Source organism: Rhinopithecus roxellana, chromosome 16, assembly GCF_007565055.1.
Source record: "Rhinopithecus roxellana isolate Shanxi Qingling chromosome 16, ASM756505v1, whole genome shotgun sequence".
Classification (NCBI taxonomy): domain Eukaryota; kingdom Metazoa; phylum Chordata; class Mammalia; order Primates; family Cercopithecidae; genus Rhinopithecus; species Rhinopithecus roxellana.
The window spans coordinates 54169556-54187318 of NC_044564.1; the positions used below are offsets into that span (position 1 = coordinate 54169556).

At 40.3% G+C, this 17763-nt stretch overlaps 1 protein-coding gene across 1 annotated transcript in view; it reads right to left on the bottom strand.

Annotated features, from left to right (window-relative positions):
* The window catches only part of LOC104682262 (histone-arginine methyltransferase CARM1-like), a gene marked incomplete at its 3' end in the record, with an annotated part of 174201 nt that overhangs the window by 81512 nt on the left and 74926 nt on the right, over window positions 1-17763 (bottom strand). Inside the window, 1 exon segment of the mRNA XM_030919179.1 lies at window positions 10063-10173. Within this exon segment, the coding sequence (XP_030775039.1) occupies window positions 10063-10173 (111 nt within the window).

Genomic DNA, 17763 nt, shown 5'->3' on the forward strand with positions numbered 1-17763 from the left:
TTTTCAAGCGACTCCCCATTCTTACTGAATCAGACACTCTGAAAATGGGCCCTAGCAATCTGTGTTTTAAAAGCCCTTCAGGGGATTCTAGTGCACCTCTTTGAGAGCCATTGTTTTGCTCCCCAATGCTAAAGAGTTGTGTTCCTTCTGAGCAGTTGCCAATACTGAGACCATTCAAGGAGAACTGAGTAGACTGGGGTAAGGAAGGAAAGAAGCAAGTGGGGAAAGAACTTACAAACAGCTGTGAATTTCTCCTAAGAATCAGATACCAGAGAGCTGCTCAAGTCACTGCCCTGCCAAGTCTTTAGATCCTTTGAGAAGAGTTGGGAAACAAGTACATCCTCAGCATCTGTAATGTTTGGGTTTTAAAAAGCAGTGACAAAGGACATTTCAACATGCAATTGAAACAACATGCTCTTGAAGAAATGTGCTCTGCCTGGCCCTGTCCTCCCCACTGTTGCCTAGTGATCCCCCTTCCATGATATTTGTTTGGTTAATTTATACAGAGATATGGATGAAATGAGGCCCCATAATAATGTCAATGATAACCATGATGACAATAATAGCAGTAGCTAGAGAATGGCAGGCACTATGCTAATTTTACATCGGTTTTCTTATTCAATCCTTATAATATCTTTATGAGGGACTATTGTTATCTATAATTTTATAGTTTAAAAAAATGAGGTCGGGAAAGGTCAAGTAACTTGCGTGGTAGGCAAAATAACGGCTTCCCAAAGATGTCCACATCCTGATTCCTGAAAACTGTTAATGTGTCATATTATATATCAAAGGGACTTTGGAGATATTAAAAATGGTGAAATGGGGAGATTATCTTAGATTATCTAGAAGGGTCCAAAGTGGTCACCAAAGTCCTCATGAGAGGAAGGCAGGAGGGTCAGAATCAGAGAAGGAGATATGATAATGGAAGCAGAAGTCAGAGTGATGTAGCCACGATCCAAGTAACATGGGCAACCTCTAAAGGCTGGAAAAGGCAAGAAGCTGATTCTCCTCTAGAGTGTCCAGAAAGAACAGATTTCTGCAACACCTTCATTTTAGCCCCATGAGACCCATTTCTGACTTCTGACCTCCAGAGTTGTAAGATAATACAACTGTATTTTTTGTTTAGCTACTGTTTGCATTCATTTTTTACAGCAGCAATAGGAAACGTAATACATTTGTCAAGGTCACACAGCCATTAGGTCATAGGGGCAGGGATACAATGTTACACTATCTGATTCCAGAACCCACCCTCAATTTGAATCCTTGCAAAGGTATTTAGGATCTACCCTACAGGGATGAGAATGTCAAGCGAGATGAAGACACATGGATACTCTCTCCCAAGTTGTCTTTTGTCCTCATCAATCAACAATGTAGCTATGAGAAGGCTCTTTATTTCTTGGATGAGGCTTTGTGGCAAACAGTGGGACATTCCACATGGACTACTTTAAACTACTCCTCTAAATGTACTACTCGCTGAATTTGCCAATGGAGCAGGGTTCCTCTTTGGATGGCAGAACTGTCTCCGTGTTTAAGTGCTTCATAACAGGTTGCTTGATAAGTGAATGGTTTTTCTCTTGCTTCCTGAATGAACTATCTACACGGGTAGGTGCTAGTCAAACACATTCACTTCTTCACTTTCAAGGGAACAACCAGTTCCTGCTTACCTGGACATTCTAGAAGGAAGCAGCAAGGAATTGTTTTCACAAGTCATGTCCCACTTTCATGACTACCTTCTCTGAGGTTCTTTCTTAACTGTAATGTGGGGATGGTATTGTTTGCTCCAAGCACCACACAGACTCTTCCTGAAGATCTATGAGTTTATAGATGTGGAAATGCTTTCAAAACTCAAAAACTTCAGCTCTGCCAAATGCTTATTATTGTTTCCTTAACAGATTCCTTATTGCCACCTTTTAACTTCATTGTCAGTGCAAAAATAAAAAGTGTTGACAGGCTGGATGGAATCTTGTGACTCAGGCATTTGGTGTCTGTGGGAGAGTGAGGAGGAAGGAGAAGTTAGCAATTGGAGACACTTAAGAAATTGGAGAAAAACCCTAGCTCAAAGAGTTGAAATCAGGATAAATTCATACAGAAAAACTTCAAAGTATATGCTTTTTCTAGTGTTCAAGGTTGAAAATGAGAAGTACCTTTCCAATAATTGGCCTTCAAAGCATTTATGAAGACATTATCAACATATTTAAGATGGGGGACCCCATGTGTTTTCACAAATCTCATTGCTAGCAGTAAGACATGAAAAACGAAAAGAGTACCATTTAAGTTCTTCTCATCCTTCAGGATCCAATTGAAGTCAGATATCTTTTCTGAAGGCTTCCCTAACCACCCCAGCTCATGGGAATGGTTCCTTGTGTAGACGTGGCATGTTTCATCTCTGCCATTCAGAGGCACTTGGCATTCACTGTGTGTCAGGAATTTTATTTGTTTGAAAACCAACTGGATTTTAAGTTATGTGCTCTATGTCTTTCCAGGTCTTAGAATAATATAGACTACATCAGATCAGGTGATGTATTCAATTTCTAGAAAACTTTTGCTTACAACTAAAGGACTCATACCGTATCGCCTTGTGGCTTTTCCTAAGTTTTTGGTATTATCCTGCTTGCTCCCTCACTCTAACTATCTTCCTTTGATTTACTGTCATCTTTTCTTTATCCTACATCAGCTTCCTGTTGGTAGCCCAAAGTCAGAATCCTGGATCTTGAAGTACATGCTGTGACATACCAGACCAATCCTTGCTTCTGGACCAAGGTACCCATTCCCCCAACTGCTGGGAATACTGGCAGATGATGGCTCTCAGGTGAGTCATATTCTAAGTGCTGCCCAGGAGAGCCATCTTACCCAAGGTCACACTTCCTCAGCGTGTGTGCATTAAAAAATGTGGAATATAAAGTTCCCCGCCTCAAGGTGGTTCAACTCTGAAGGGCCACCCCAGCTCAAGAACTCCCTGTGCAATTGGCTGAGTCCTTTAATATGACTATATTGCAGCTTAACTCCCCCCTTGGCCAATCTGTCCTGCTTCCTTCACTTCCTCAGAAGTGAGGCTCCTGAGAGCTCTTCCCAATATACTTCCTGCTTACAAACCTCCACATAAGAGGATGTTTCCTAGAGAAGCTGCTCTATGACAGATCTTTTGTATAAATAAGAGGACAGTGTCCACAGCAAAGAGGACTGATGGAGGCCTGTCTCACCTAAAGTCAAGCCAGACCAATCTGGCCACAGCTACCAATTCCTGGCAGTGAACACAGCCATTATTCTGGCCATAACATGCCAGAAAGGTGAAGTTTGGCTATTTGTGGTCTCTGTCATTGCTCTTCAGTAGAACTTTCTGTGCCAATGGGAATGTATTCTACATCTTTCCTGTCCAATGCAATAACCAATAGCTACTTGTGGCTACTGAGCACTAGAAATGCTATGGTGACTAAGGAGTTTAATTTTTTACTTTTATTTTTATTTTATTTTAGTCTCACTTTGTTTCCCAGACTAGAGGGCAGTGGTGTGATCTTGGCTCACTGCAACCCCTGCCTCCTGGGTTCAAGTAATTCTCATGCCTCAGTCTCCCGAGTAGCTAGGACAAGTGCTTGTCACCATATATCCATACATGACTAATTTCTTTTCTTTTCTTTCTTTCTTTTTTTTTTTTTTTTGAAGTGGAATCTCACTCTGTGCCCAGACTGGAGTGCAGTGGCACGATCTCGGCTCACTGCAACCTCCACCTCCCTGGTTCAAGCAATTCCCCTGCCTCAGCCTCCCGAGTAGCTGGGATTACAAGCACATGCCACCACGTCCAGCTAATTATTTGTATTTTTAGTAGAGACAGGGTTTTACCATGTTGACCAGACTGGTCTTGACCTCCTGACCTCAGGCAATCCGCCTGATTTTTTGTATTTGTAGTAGAGACAAGGTTTTGCCATGTTGGCCAGGCTGGTCTCAAATGCCTGACCTCAAGTGATCCACCCACCTTAGCCTCCCAAAGTGCTGGGATTACAGGCGTGAGCCACTACACCTAGCCAGGAATTTAAATTTTATTAATTAATTTATATTTAAATAGCCACATGTGTGATGGCTACCATATTGCACAGAGCAGCTCAAGATGATGAGCTGCTTTACGGAGGGCTTGTCACAACAGTTCCAGTTCCACATGCCTTTACTTCCACCACTCCATGATCTGGAAAACACTTGGTCTGACCCTTAAAAATCATTCTGATGAGGCATATCTAGGAACTGCGTACTAGTGATGTCTAATTATAAAGTGGCCCAATAATGACTCTGAACATTGTTAAATCTGAGTGCCAGAGAACTTTGTTGTAAGTTTAAGTTGATTATAGCACAGAAATCTAGTCATAATCACTCACTTTAATTGTCTTTTATTCTGGTGACCCTTTAAGGAGTTTCTCATTTAGGTAGAGAGATATAACATCTATCTGTGTATAAATTGAAATTAAGGAATTCCCTTCTCTCGATTTTATATTTGTATAGATTTCATGAATGCTTACTTCTTTTCCATTTGGTCTATATAATCTTGGGGCCTTTGCTTTATGTTTCGTATATAAGAAAAGGAAAAAAAGAGCAAGAGATAGCTTCCAGCTTGAGGTGGGAAGGTTCACAGCTTAGAGACCCAGGGGAGATCTTTAGTCCTGCCCTGTTTCTTGAACAGGAATGATATCTTATTACTGACCCAGAAATGTCACATGGGACCCACAGTGAGAGCATGTAGCCACACCTTGCCAAGCTTGTGACCACTCCTGCAAAAACATGTACATGCATGCCATACAGATAAGAAGTCATTGCCATCAGCCTGCCTACCAAGGACCAACCCTTACAAAATCAGGCTGTTCTACTAAATGAAGCTGAAATTGAATTCAATGCAATTTGAAAATATTCTGTTTACTTAAAGCCTAGAAGCCTGGTGTGTGAAGAAGAATCCAGGGACAGGAGATGGTTGTTAAATTTGTACATTTTTCTTTCTTGTTGCAATTTTATCTTTGCCGAGAAATTTAATGAAGACTCCAGAGAAAAGAATTAAATGTCTGCTGGTTCAATTACCAAGTAATGAAAAGGTCGAAAGGAGCACCATGCACTGTGTGCTGAGCTGCTAGTTCAGCCTATTCTTAGAGTAAAATTCTTTTCCGTGCTGTTCACAGTCGCATTTTGCCACCCACAAACTGTACAGATGAGTGTTGGTGTGAGAAGCAAAAACCACGTGCTGGTACAGATCATCCTCCACAAGGTGAAAGGGCCTTGGTCCCTGGGGAGCATCTCATGACACCCACGCAGGAGCTATGGGCAGAGCAGAGGCCATGGATTTCAGGAGGGACCAGTCTGTTGTTAAATCCACACTTTGAGAAGATTCTAATCATCCTTGGCGCTGAATACATTTTTAACCAGTCTGTTCTTAGGACCACATGCAGGGGAAGCCTCAGGAGCAAAACAGACTTGCCAGCAAGGATTTCAAGGGCTCCCAGCAGTCCCTGACAGCATTTGGAAAGCCACCCCTGTCCCCAACCTGCCCCAGTTGTACATAGAAAAGAAAGATTACTGTAACACACAAATCCTCTACAGAAGCTAAAACCAAAGATAAACTATGGTGCTTTGGAATTCCTTAGAACTTTGGTTCTAATGTTTTCAAAATCAAGCTTCCAAGAGACTGAGGCAGGAGAATCGCTTGAACCCGGGAGGCAGAGTGGGCAGTGAGCCAAGACCGTACCACGGCACTCCAGCCTGGGTGAAAGAGCAAGACCCAGTCCCCCCGCTGCCACCACCGCAAAAATCAAGCCTTCCTAGAAATACTATGCAAGGGAAGGGAAGAGGCAGTTAAGTATAGATTCCTCTCACCTCAGCACCATGGTGACAGTCCCCCTGCTCATGCTGGGACCACTGCAAACACCTGTTACCACCAACACTGAAAGACTGCATGAGAAAGTCATCATATAGCTTATTCTTCAGCTTTAAATCAAGTTCTCTTTTGGTTATATAAAAGTCTTGTTTTTGGCGGGGTGCAGTGGCTCAAGCCTGTAATCCCAGCACTTTGGGAGGCTGAGACAGGCGGATCACGAGGTCAGGAGATCAAGACCATCCTGGCTAACACGGTGAAACCCCGTCTCTACTAAAAAACACAAAAAACTAGCCGGGTGAGGTGGCGGGTGCCTATGGTCCCAGCTACTCGGGAGGCTGAGGCAGGAGAATGGCGTAAACCCGGGAGGCGGAGCTTGCAGTGAGCTGAGATCCGGCCACTGCGCTCCAGCCTGGGTGACAGAGCGAGACTCCGTCTCAAAAAAAAAAAAAAAAAGTCTTGTTTTTAGGAAATACACACTGAAATGCTTAATGATAAAGGGCTGTGGCTATGATATATATAACTGACCCATACAAAAAGTATGTGTCTCTATATCGCTGGACATATATGTATGTGTTCATATACATACACGTATATGTGTTCATATACTTACATGTGTGTTCATATACCTACATGTACACTCATAGTTTTCATATACATATGTGTATTTTTCATATATACATTCATGTTCATATAAATGTGTGTATATGTTCATAAATGTGTGTGATCATATACATATATGTGTTCATATACATATGTGTATACATATTAATATTAATGTATGTTTGCATGTGGTGGGAAGGCAAGCTAGAACAAATGATAAAGCAAACAGGGTGAAATATAAACAATAGGTGAATCTAGGGAAAGGGAATTTGAGTAGTCTTTGAGCTCTTTTTATTTACTTATTTGCTTATGAGAGATAGGGCTTTGCTATGTTGCCAAGGTTGGAGTACAGTGGCTATTCACAGGCACAATCACAGTGTACTTGCACCTGCTATGGCTGGAGACAGGATTATGGCTCAGGAAGGTGAGAATATCTCTAGCTAATTTCTTCTTCTTTTTCCTTAAAGTACTATATCCAAGGATATTAGATGTTTAAGGTTTTAAAAGTAGCTAAAGTATCTCAAACCACTTTAAAATATATGAAAAAAACAAACTATATGAAGAAAAGAAAACTCCCAAATTATTTATGCCACTTTTTTATTTTTATTTTTTGGTCTCTTGTATAAGATACAACAGGATCAATACCTTATTAAAAATCAAAGCTCTTTGAATATAGGAAGAGACCTTGATTGTTACTGTTTCTCCTGCATTGCCCAACAACAGAATTGTAGAGTGCAATTGAATAAACAGATGAATAAATGAATAAGCAGCACCTAAAACAAAGTTCTAAACTCAACCCCTCACCTTGAGAATTCATTTTAAAATCTACTAATATCTGAGCAAAGGCATTTTTATCTATGGAGTTCTCTCCACATATTTTTATCCTCCTTTTCTCTATTCTCTTTTAGACCTCTGTATCTAAAGCTGACTAGGGCCATTAGGAAAGAGAAAATGTAAGGCACCAATGGGGAGAAGATATTTGCTACATACATTACTGATATAGGATTAATATCTAGAAAATAAATTTCATTCCTACAAATAAATTAGAATTAAATAATTCAAAAGAAAAATTGTCAAAAACCTGAATAGGCATTTTACTGAAGAGAAAGCACAAATGGCCAAAATACTTGCAAATATGTTCAAAGCCATCAGTAAGTGGAAAAAACAAATTAAAATCACAAAGATCCTGTCATAACCACTAGATTGGCAAAAATTTCAAAGTCTGACAATACCAAGGTGCTGACAAAGACATAAAACAATGGCACGCATATACTGCTGGAGGGAATAAAAATTGGCACAGCCACTTTGGAAAACAATTTGGCATTACATAGCAAAGTCGAAGGTATGCACACCCTATGACTCAACATTTCCACTCCCGTGTATGCCTGAGAAACTTCAGCAAAGACGCAGTGGAGACTGTGTGCAAAACTATTCATAATAATACTTTCATAATGGAAGCCATCCAAAGTCTGCCAACAAGACCAGTAACTTGAGGCATATCATAGCACGAGACACTCTACAGCACTGAAAATGTATAAACAACAGCTGTATGCATCAACAAAGATGGCCCTCAGGAACACGATGTTGGGTGAAAAAAAGCAAATTGCAGGAGAATGCATACTTATGAGCCCATTCATGGAAAGTTCATAAGTGATATGTTTTTAGGAATAGAAATATATGTGGTAAAAGTATAAAGAATAAGAGAATGATAAACAAAAATTCACAGTAGTGACTACCTCTGTTCAGGGCAAAAAAGTAATGTGGGCCGGGTGCGGTGGCTCACGCCTGTAATCCCAGCACTTTGGGAGGCCAAGGAGGGCGAATCACGAGGTCAGGAGATCAAGACCATCCTGGCTGACACGGTGAAACCCCATCTCTACTAAAAAAAATACAAAAAATTAGCCGGGCATGGTGGCGGGCACCTGTAGTCCAAGCTACTTGGGAGGCTGAGGCAGGAGAATGGCGTGAACCTGGGAGGCAGAGCTTGTAGTGAGCCGAGATCGTGCCACTGTGCTCCAGCCTGGGTGACAGAGCAAGACTCCTTCTCCAAAAAAAAAAAAAAAAAAAAAAAGGAATGTGATCAGGACAAGGTACATGGGTCTTTAAAGAAAATGCTAATAGTCTATTTCTTAAAAGGGGAAGTAGGCACACATTCATTGTATTGTTATTCTTTACACTATATGTATATATATATATATATATATATACCCACAAATATTATTTGGTGTGTAGTCAATATTCAATAAAAATGACATTTAAGAATTGGTAAAGAAAAAAATGACTGAAAATATTTTCTTCAGGACTTGCTGGAAAAAGAAAAGAAAATACAACAACATACCAAGCCATTAGACTCTGACAATCTTTCCCTCCAAACATGCCAGAGTTGTTTACTTGTCTCTGGGTTCCTCTTTGCTCACTTACGCCAAAACCAACTATCACTCAGAGGTACCAGTTGTCTGGACTGGAGGAGGGTTTCATGATGCTCATCTGAAGCAGCAGCCAAGCTTTTCTCTCTATCTGTCATCCTACCCCTCATTAAAATTCAGGCCTCCTCCAGGTATGAATGACAAGCGCATTACCCTGTTCACACGGATGCACACATATCCAATTCTGCAGTTTGATTGGGTTATTATTACATCCAAATATTACTGAAAGCCATTATTACCTGAATCTTGACTTTGACTTATTTTATAATATTTGTACACATTTCATAATGATAATAGAGCACTACATTTAAAACAAATCTTCTCCCTCTCCTCCAATCAGAACCTGAAATCTTAAAAAGCTCCTTGAAACACAGAAATCTGTCTCTTCCTCTTACTACAACCATGTAGCAACAGCCCCTTAAACCAAAAGTAAAATTTAGAATGGTATAGTTATTGTCATTACAACACTTAAAAAGAAAAAAATAAATCTAGCTGCAGTGAAACATTACTCCTCACCCGGATAATTAAAGAAAACATTCATGTCTCCCTTCCTCTACCCCAGCTCCATCTGCCACCCAGTGGATGGGAAGGGAGAAGATCTTGCTACAATTTCAGTATCATGACAATTAAAAAATTAATTTTTTCATATCAATCACTACAGGGAAATCAGGCTTGATTGGCGGTAACATTCCAATACAGCAAAAATTAGAGACTGGTTTTATTAGTCCATTTTCACAGTGCTGATAAAGACACACCTAATACTGAGTAATTTATAAAGAAAAAGAGGTTTAATGGACTCACAGTTCCATGTAGCTAGGGAGGCCTCACAATCATGGTAGAAGGTGAAAGGCATGTCTTACATCGTGGCAGACAAGAGAGAATGAGAGCCAAGCAAAAAGGAGTTTTCCCTTATAAAATCATCAGATCTTGTGAGAATTATTCACTACCATGGAACAGTATGGGAAAACTGCTCCCATGATTCAATTTTCTACCACCGGCTCCCTCCCACAACACTAGCAATAAAGGGAACTACAATTCAAGATGAGATTGGGGTGGAGACACAGCCAAACCATATCACTGGTTTAAAAAAAAAATTATTCTAAATGACCTACCTGGAAGACTCCATCACTGGGTACCCTGAAGTATACTAAAGACCCACTTATTAACTGCCTTAAAACTACAATCACTTACCTCAGCATACTGTGCTACTGAACTGGCTTCAACTGCATAAACTCTCCTAGCTCCAGCCTGTACGGCAAAAAATGACAGGATTCCTGATCCACAACCAACATCTAGAACCACCTGAAAGGAAAGAAGACAAAAAAAAAAAAAAAAAAAAGTGTGAAAACACAAACAAGTGCTTGGCTACTGGCACAAAGCCAGCTTTGGGTGTTGAGGTCAGACTTATTAAAATACTAGCTTTGATATTTCTAGTGGCCTTACCTTGGCAAGGTTATGAATCTCCATGAGCCTTGTTTTTCTCACGTGTTAAATGGGGTTAATAACAAAGACTCTTAGAATTGGATGTAGAGATTAAATAATATGAAAGCATGCAAAGCACTTGGCATATAATTGATGTTTCACAAATTATTGCTATTATAATAGTTTCTTTGTAACATGGACTGCTTTGAGGATGCTTAGGGCCAAGAGAAGTAGTGTCACAAATGAGCTTGCTCCACCAATTCTATCAGCATAAACAAATGAAAACTGTGGCCAGTAATTTTTGGAATGATATATCTAAGTTTAGAAATCACCGAAGATAGTCTTGAAAAATTCAAAAGTGAGGTGTGTGCTTTTATACCAGGCCCCCTCCATAAAGTTGGGGAGGTTTCTCTGGAGGGTAGGAGCAGATGAAGGTAGTGGAGTGATTAAATTTTTCTTCCACTCTCTGTGTTCAGATCTGGATCTTAGGTCAAGAAAACCGCCATTTACTGGCACAAAAAGGTCAACACTGAACCCTGCATGCAAGGGGTGGATGGTATGTGGTCAGCCCCTTTCTCCAAGCACTGCTGAAGCTAAGGCTCGAATCTCAGCCTGATCATTGAAATTTCGAGTTACTGTATTTCTGTCTCATTGATGCCTTTTAGTCTCAGCATCTTTTGGCACTAACTTTGAACCAGACATTTTACTTGGCTTTACCTCCTCACAATAACAATATGAGTAGACAACATTTTTATGGCCATGTAATAGGTTAAAAAAATCCCTGAAAATCAGAGACACTGAACAACCACCTCAAGTTCAGCTGGCAATAAATAGGGAGGCTAAGAGTTGACTCTGAACATATCTACCTTCATGCTCATGTTTTTTATTATCATACATTGCTTGCTGACTTTCGTCTTCTATAAAACTGACATTTCAACACGGCAATACCAATAGACAATGGTTGACAAGGAAACAAAGCAGTATGTTTGTTGGAAAAATTAGAAAAGGTAAAAAATTATAGCAGGAAAAATTTGCCAAAAAACAAGAATTATTAAGATGTGTGTGTGTGCATTTTAACTGCAATATCACACTGTGATGACACAGATACTGTGCCATTATTCTAAGAGAACATGCTGTTAGTAATGGGTTCACAGTGCTCACTTATATTAATCTAGAGCTGTGGCTGTATTCCATACGGTTTCCTAGGGTTTGGGTAATTAGGAGCATTACCAATTTAAAATGTCACCCAGACTCCAAAATTGGCTATCAGGCTGTCTATACTTTTAGAAATAACAGTATTCTCTTTTCCTCATCCTCCCCAGGAAATACATCATCTTCATGTGACCATGGTCTGTTGTAAGAACACTCACAACTGCCATTTAAGAAATGGAGGCTGTTAAGTTGGAGAATGCAATCCACGGTCCCAAAGAAAAATGCACTACATTCAGAAGAACCTTTCTAGAACTTTCTTCGATTAAAAATACAACACTCTAAATTTCAAGTTCAGCCCAGGGTATGGATGCAAAGTTAAAAGACAATGGAAATTGCACCTGGATGCTCTGGGAACAGGTGCCCTGGAAATGTGTAAATGAAGTTCTTTATCTAATTTATTAAGATGGCATGAAGCACATCTTAGAGCAGTGTTTTCCAGTTCTCGTGATGCTGCAGACTAAAAACTAAAGGAACATCTCACCATTAGCAGAGAGATGGGGGAAAGGAAATTGGGAGAAAGAAAAAGAGACAGAGATGGGAGGGAGCCTTATGCGGTTGGGCTTTTGGAAAATTGGTCCATTTGGTAAAAAGATACTTTAACAGACCTAGGCCGTATCTAGAGAAGTAGTGACAAATTATAAGCTGAGAAAATTTTCTAAAAATGCAAGCCAAAGTAACTTTAATCATTTGGCTATTTCAAAGCAGAGTTAGGCCTTGAAAAAGAATCCAATCTTTTGCTAGCACTGTCCAGATAAGTCCATCTGCTGCCCACTTATGTGGATATTAAAAAATCTTAACAAGTAAATTTTCAGTCATGCAATGGGAAGAAACAGTGAGGAGGTAGAGGGACATTTCCCTTTCTCTACATAAGCCATGCAACTTTGGAAAACAAAGCCTTGGAGGACCAAGGATAAATTCTGTGGGAAAAAAAACCCTAAGAGTCAAAGCAAATACTTAGGCTCTAATGGAAATACACTACCTCAGCCCTTTCCATCTGTGGTTTCCAAGACTGTGGAAGAAGAAAAGTCATTAACACAGGTAATTCCATTATGCTTTCTTACATAGCACCTTAGGAAGCATTGGAACTGCCTCTAATTGTATTTATTTGTTCTTATAGAGGTAATATTGAGCTCATTTCTTATTCTACCACTGGTAGATCATCACAGAAGTGGATATATTTCAGGAACTTAGCAGTCATTGAGTTATACTTTCATGCTCTGGGAAAAAATATCTCCCCTCAGGCAGAGGCAAAATAGAGTAACTAAATCCCCTTGTATATGTAGAGCAGTTTACAGTTGCCAAAGGATGTTTGCCTGACATTATCTATTTGATCCTCATGCCTCTCTGGAATAGAGAGTACATATAGTTTTGTGCCCATTTTATTGATAAGCTGAGGCTCAGAGATACTAAGTAGCCAGCCCAAGTAGGTAGCAAGGTTGGTAAGCAGCAGTTGGCAGAGTTAGGATGAAAATCCAGTGTTTAACTCTCGGCACAACTCTCGCTCTCTTTTTGTACAGAAAAAAAAGAGAAATGAGTATACTGTGAAGACATGCAAATCTGGCCATATCACACTTCTAATAGTTCCACACATCTGGAGGAGAAGGAGAAGGTCTCTCTGGTATGTTGTCCTTAGTCCTGAGCCATCCAGTAATGACTGACCTTTTTGGTCTCTTCTTCTGTACTCCTCTCCTTTCTTCCACACACACCGTAGGCTAGGAATCACGTCCCTTTACTTCATTCTGTGCTCCCTCATGTGCAATTCCCTATGGCAGTGGAAGCCACCACCCCATACCAAATGTTCATGCTGTCTCAGAATGCAGCTGCCAGGAAGCAGCTGCCTACCCAAGACTACATCTTTCCACCCCTTTGCATCTACATTCATGGCCAGTGGAATGTGAGGCAAAGTGATGAGTGTCACTTCTGGGCCAAGGTGGTTAAAGGTCCAGCACACCTTCCCTGCATTGAAGATGAAAACAGCCTGAATCTCTGGATCACCACTTTGGGAAGAGCCACTCAGAACACACTGGACATGGCATGAGCAAGAAATAAATTTTATTATGATAAACAGCTAAGATTTAGAGATCGTTTTAGTAGTAGTTGGCATCCACTGATCAATACATTCCCCCTAGATAACATTCCCTCCTCTCATTTTTCTACCTGGGAAACATCCTTCAAGACCTAGCTCAAATCTCATATATCAGGGATGCATTCCCTGATTCCCCAGTCAGGGTAGGCTGGGTTCTCTGGCACCTTGCATGTCACTCTCTAACAGCACTTATCACAGGATATGACAAGCAGTTATTTACATGGTTGTCTTTCCTGCTTAGTCTGTGAGCTTACCAAAGACAGGAATCACATCATCTCTCAGAACCTAGTGAGCACAGTAGGAAACATAAAAACCATTAATAAATATTTGTTGTCTAAATGACTGAATAGGATGGCCCAAGATAGCAGTCTTTTAATTTCAACATCACTTTAAAATATCTTCAGGAAAGGCCTAAGACTTTTGTCTGCCATTTGGACTCTGGAAATGCTCTTGCATCACAAGGCAGCACCCAAAGAGGATGAGCTCAGGATGCCCTTGCCTTACTCAAGATTCATAGCCTGTAATGTTTCACTCAACCTTCCTTGTCTTCTGCATTTGGGCCTCTTTCTTATTTCTTGGCCTCCATGTCACCTCACACATCTGACATTTTTCACTCTTGATCTTCATGACCTCTACTCTTCCTCCTTGACTATGATTGGAACACGATCACCCTTCTGACTAGCTGAGGTAGCCTTCCGCCAGGTCCTTCTGCCTGAAAACAGGTGTTCTTAGAAGACTTTATGCTCATTCCTGCCACAGGCCTTAGTACATTCTGTTCCTTTTGCTTGCTATGCTCTCCATTACACACAATCTGCTTTCAGTCTGCGGTCATATTCTTTCACTTACTCAGTGACTATTGTGCTGGATATTTTCCATTTGTTCCTCCAGATCTGTCCTCCACTCTTCTCATCTTGGTCTTTGGCAGGAGCCTGACCTACATCGACTGTAACAATGGGCTTTCTTGCCACTGGATTCTAGTTGGGATAAGTCAAGGGAAATGACAACAGGAGATCAGAGAGAGTGAGGATGGTGAGTCAGATTATTCTTTTGGCTTCCTTTTTTCTGTGTCTTCATGGTTCTTGTCGGACTCCCATCTCTTACAGCTCTGATATTATGTCACATTTCCAGTAGCTACCTTTAGGTCCAGGTAGAATAACAGGTTCACATTCTTGCTGGTAACAGAGTGCTTCACTATACCTTCTTTGTTCCCCTAACTCTGCCTACATCTTTGTAAATAGTCATGTTATCTTTAACTCTCATTAAACACCCTGTATGATGGTTAATACTGAGTGTGAACTTGATTGGAATGAAGGATACGAAGTATTCATCCTGGGTGTGTCTGTGTGGGTGTTGCCAAAAGAGGCTAACATTTGAGTCAGTGGTCTGGGGACGGTGGATCCACCCTTAATCTGGTGGGCACAATCTAATCAGCTTCCAGCAAATATAAAGCAGCCAAATAAACTTGAAAAGGAGAGACTGGCCTAGCCCCCCAGCCTACATCTTTCTCCTGTGCTGGATGCTTCCTGCCCTTGGACATTGGACTCCAAGTTCTTCAGTTTTGGGACTTGAGCTGCCTCTCCTTGCTCCTCAGCTTGCAGACAGCCTATTGTGGGACCTTGTGATAACATAAGTTAATACTTAATAAACTCCCTTTTAGATAGATAGATAGATAGATAGATAGATAGATAGATTATAGATATAGATATGGCTATATCTCCAATTAGCTCTGTCCCTCTAAGAGAACCCTGACTAACACACCCTGTCATGTGTGCCGTCTCTCTCCTGCAGGGACCCTGGCTGTTAAACCAACTCATCCTTAAGGTCACAAACATCTCCACCTTTTAATCTTCAGTGTAGGGAAGGTATGCTGGACCATTAACCACCTTGGCCCAGAAGTGACACATCACTTCCTCTTATATTTCATTGGCCATGCATGTAGGTGCAAGGGGGTGGGGAAATATAGTCTTGGCTAAGTCCCAAACAACTCCCCTGGTCTTTGCTCTCCTACCATGCTAAGTCCTCTTGTTGTATACTTTCTTATCAGTATCTCTTCATACTCTTTCTTCATAACATTCACCAGAATTTTAATTTTTCATGTAATGAATGATTATTTGATTAATATCTGCTCTCTCCCCTGGATAGTAATCTTCATTAAAGGAGAGACCCCATCTGTTTCTCACTATTGAATCTGACATGTAGTACAGGGTCTGGTGCATAGTGGAGACACTCACTAAATCTTTGCTGAACAAACTGAAGGAATGAAAAGGTCTCTCACTACCACAAAGAGAGGACAGATTCATGATCCAGAAAATATGGTACAAATCTGTCACCTTGCTGAGAAGCCACCTTATACCAACATAAATCCTCACCAACCTAGTGAAATTAAGAATCTTTCGAAGGATTACTTTCTTTTGACCTTGCCATATTCTCCCTACATTACCATCCAGTTAGGTCTTGTGGACAATCACCTTCTAGAGAGGGAATTCATCCTCAGTTTCCTGTTGGATACATAGGCAGTGACTGTAGATATGGCTATTTTTTGGCTTATACATAGTGGTGCCTGAAAATGGTATGAAATCCCTGGCAGGACTAACTGGGAAAAGTCAACAACTGGTCCATGTAATCGTGACCAAATGTCCGGGGGATTTATTGGTAAGAAAAGTTTTAAAAATATTAGAAAGAAAGGGTTATCATTTTGCTTTACAGATTATTTTAATTACATGTTCTTGTAGTTTCCTGGGCAAAGAAATCCTGCAAAATGCTTGGACAGGGCTTACATAGCTCCAAGTGGATTCAAAACTATTCATTTGGATTTAGTAGGTTAAAATTAACAAGGAATATATAGATCCTTATGAAAGTATGAAACAAAATTACCCTTGAATAAAAGAGTAAAAATAAATACAGTCATCTGTTGGTATACATGGGGGACTGGTTCCAGGAATCCCCTTGGATACCCAAATCCTTGGATGCTCAAATCCCTTATATAAACTAGTGTGGTATTTGCATATGACACATGCACATCCTCCTGAATACCTTAAGCAGTCTCTAGATTACTTATAATACCTAGTACAATGTAAGTGCTATGTAAATAGTTGTTGTACTATATTGTTTAGGGAATAATGACAAGAAAAAAGTGTCCATACATTTTCAGTACAGATACAACCACTCATCTTTCTTCCAAATATTTTCTTCCACAGTTGGTTTTATCCATGACGTAGAACCCACAGAAACAGCACAGGAATATGAAGGAACTATTGTATCTACTACTTCTTGTATACTTACTATATGCTATGCCTGTTTAGTACTGTGTAGGAATTACCTTTTTAACTTGTGATGATATTATTTTCTCCATTTTGTTGATAAGGAGGCTGAGAGTCAGAGATGAGATTTTAAAAATTATCTAAGTTGAATCCTATACTATCAGCTACTCTCTCAACTTCAATTCTAAATTATTATTTGTTCTATTCAGACTAGAGTAATACTGGCCACATTTAGACTTATTATTCACTCCAGCTTTTTATAATAGTCTTCAAATATGAAGGTTTTGATTATTCCACAATTGGCTCCTCAAGTGATATCAGTTATTATGTACTAATTCTTCTTTATTTTTTGAGCTCATCAGTGGCTGCTCTGAATTGCAATGCCTGTTATTGTTGTATGCCTTATATTCCTATGTTCTATGTCCTACTTCCACAGACATCACTCCTTCCTGCCCTCATTTTATTCCATCTATAGTCAACTCACTAGACAGCCCAAAGCCACATGTGGCTCAAGCTTGTGCTCAGTGTCATGTGCTTCATCATCACTATTGGCTGCCACAGGTTGCCGACCCCCATAAACTGCATCTAGTATCCAAATCTTCCAATATCCAAACTATGGACTGACAGGTAGACTGAGCAGCTCCTGGGCAGTAACAGAAAGAGGAAGATGCACAGACTTTTGCAGTCTATCGCATCTCCTACTCCAGCTTTTATCAGAGAAGAAAATGTCCAAAGCATCTCAGGGACTACAGAAGACATCCTCTTATGGCCTTTTCAGCTTGGACTTAAATCTTATTCAGATACTTAGCACTTTCATTATGGCAGGAAAATTCTGCAGTGATAGCTCCTCCTAAGACAGAACTCTACATCTGTGTAGTGAAACTTGCTTGCATCCAGAGGGTTGCCTGTGTT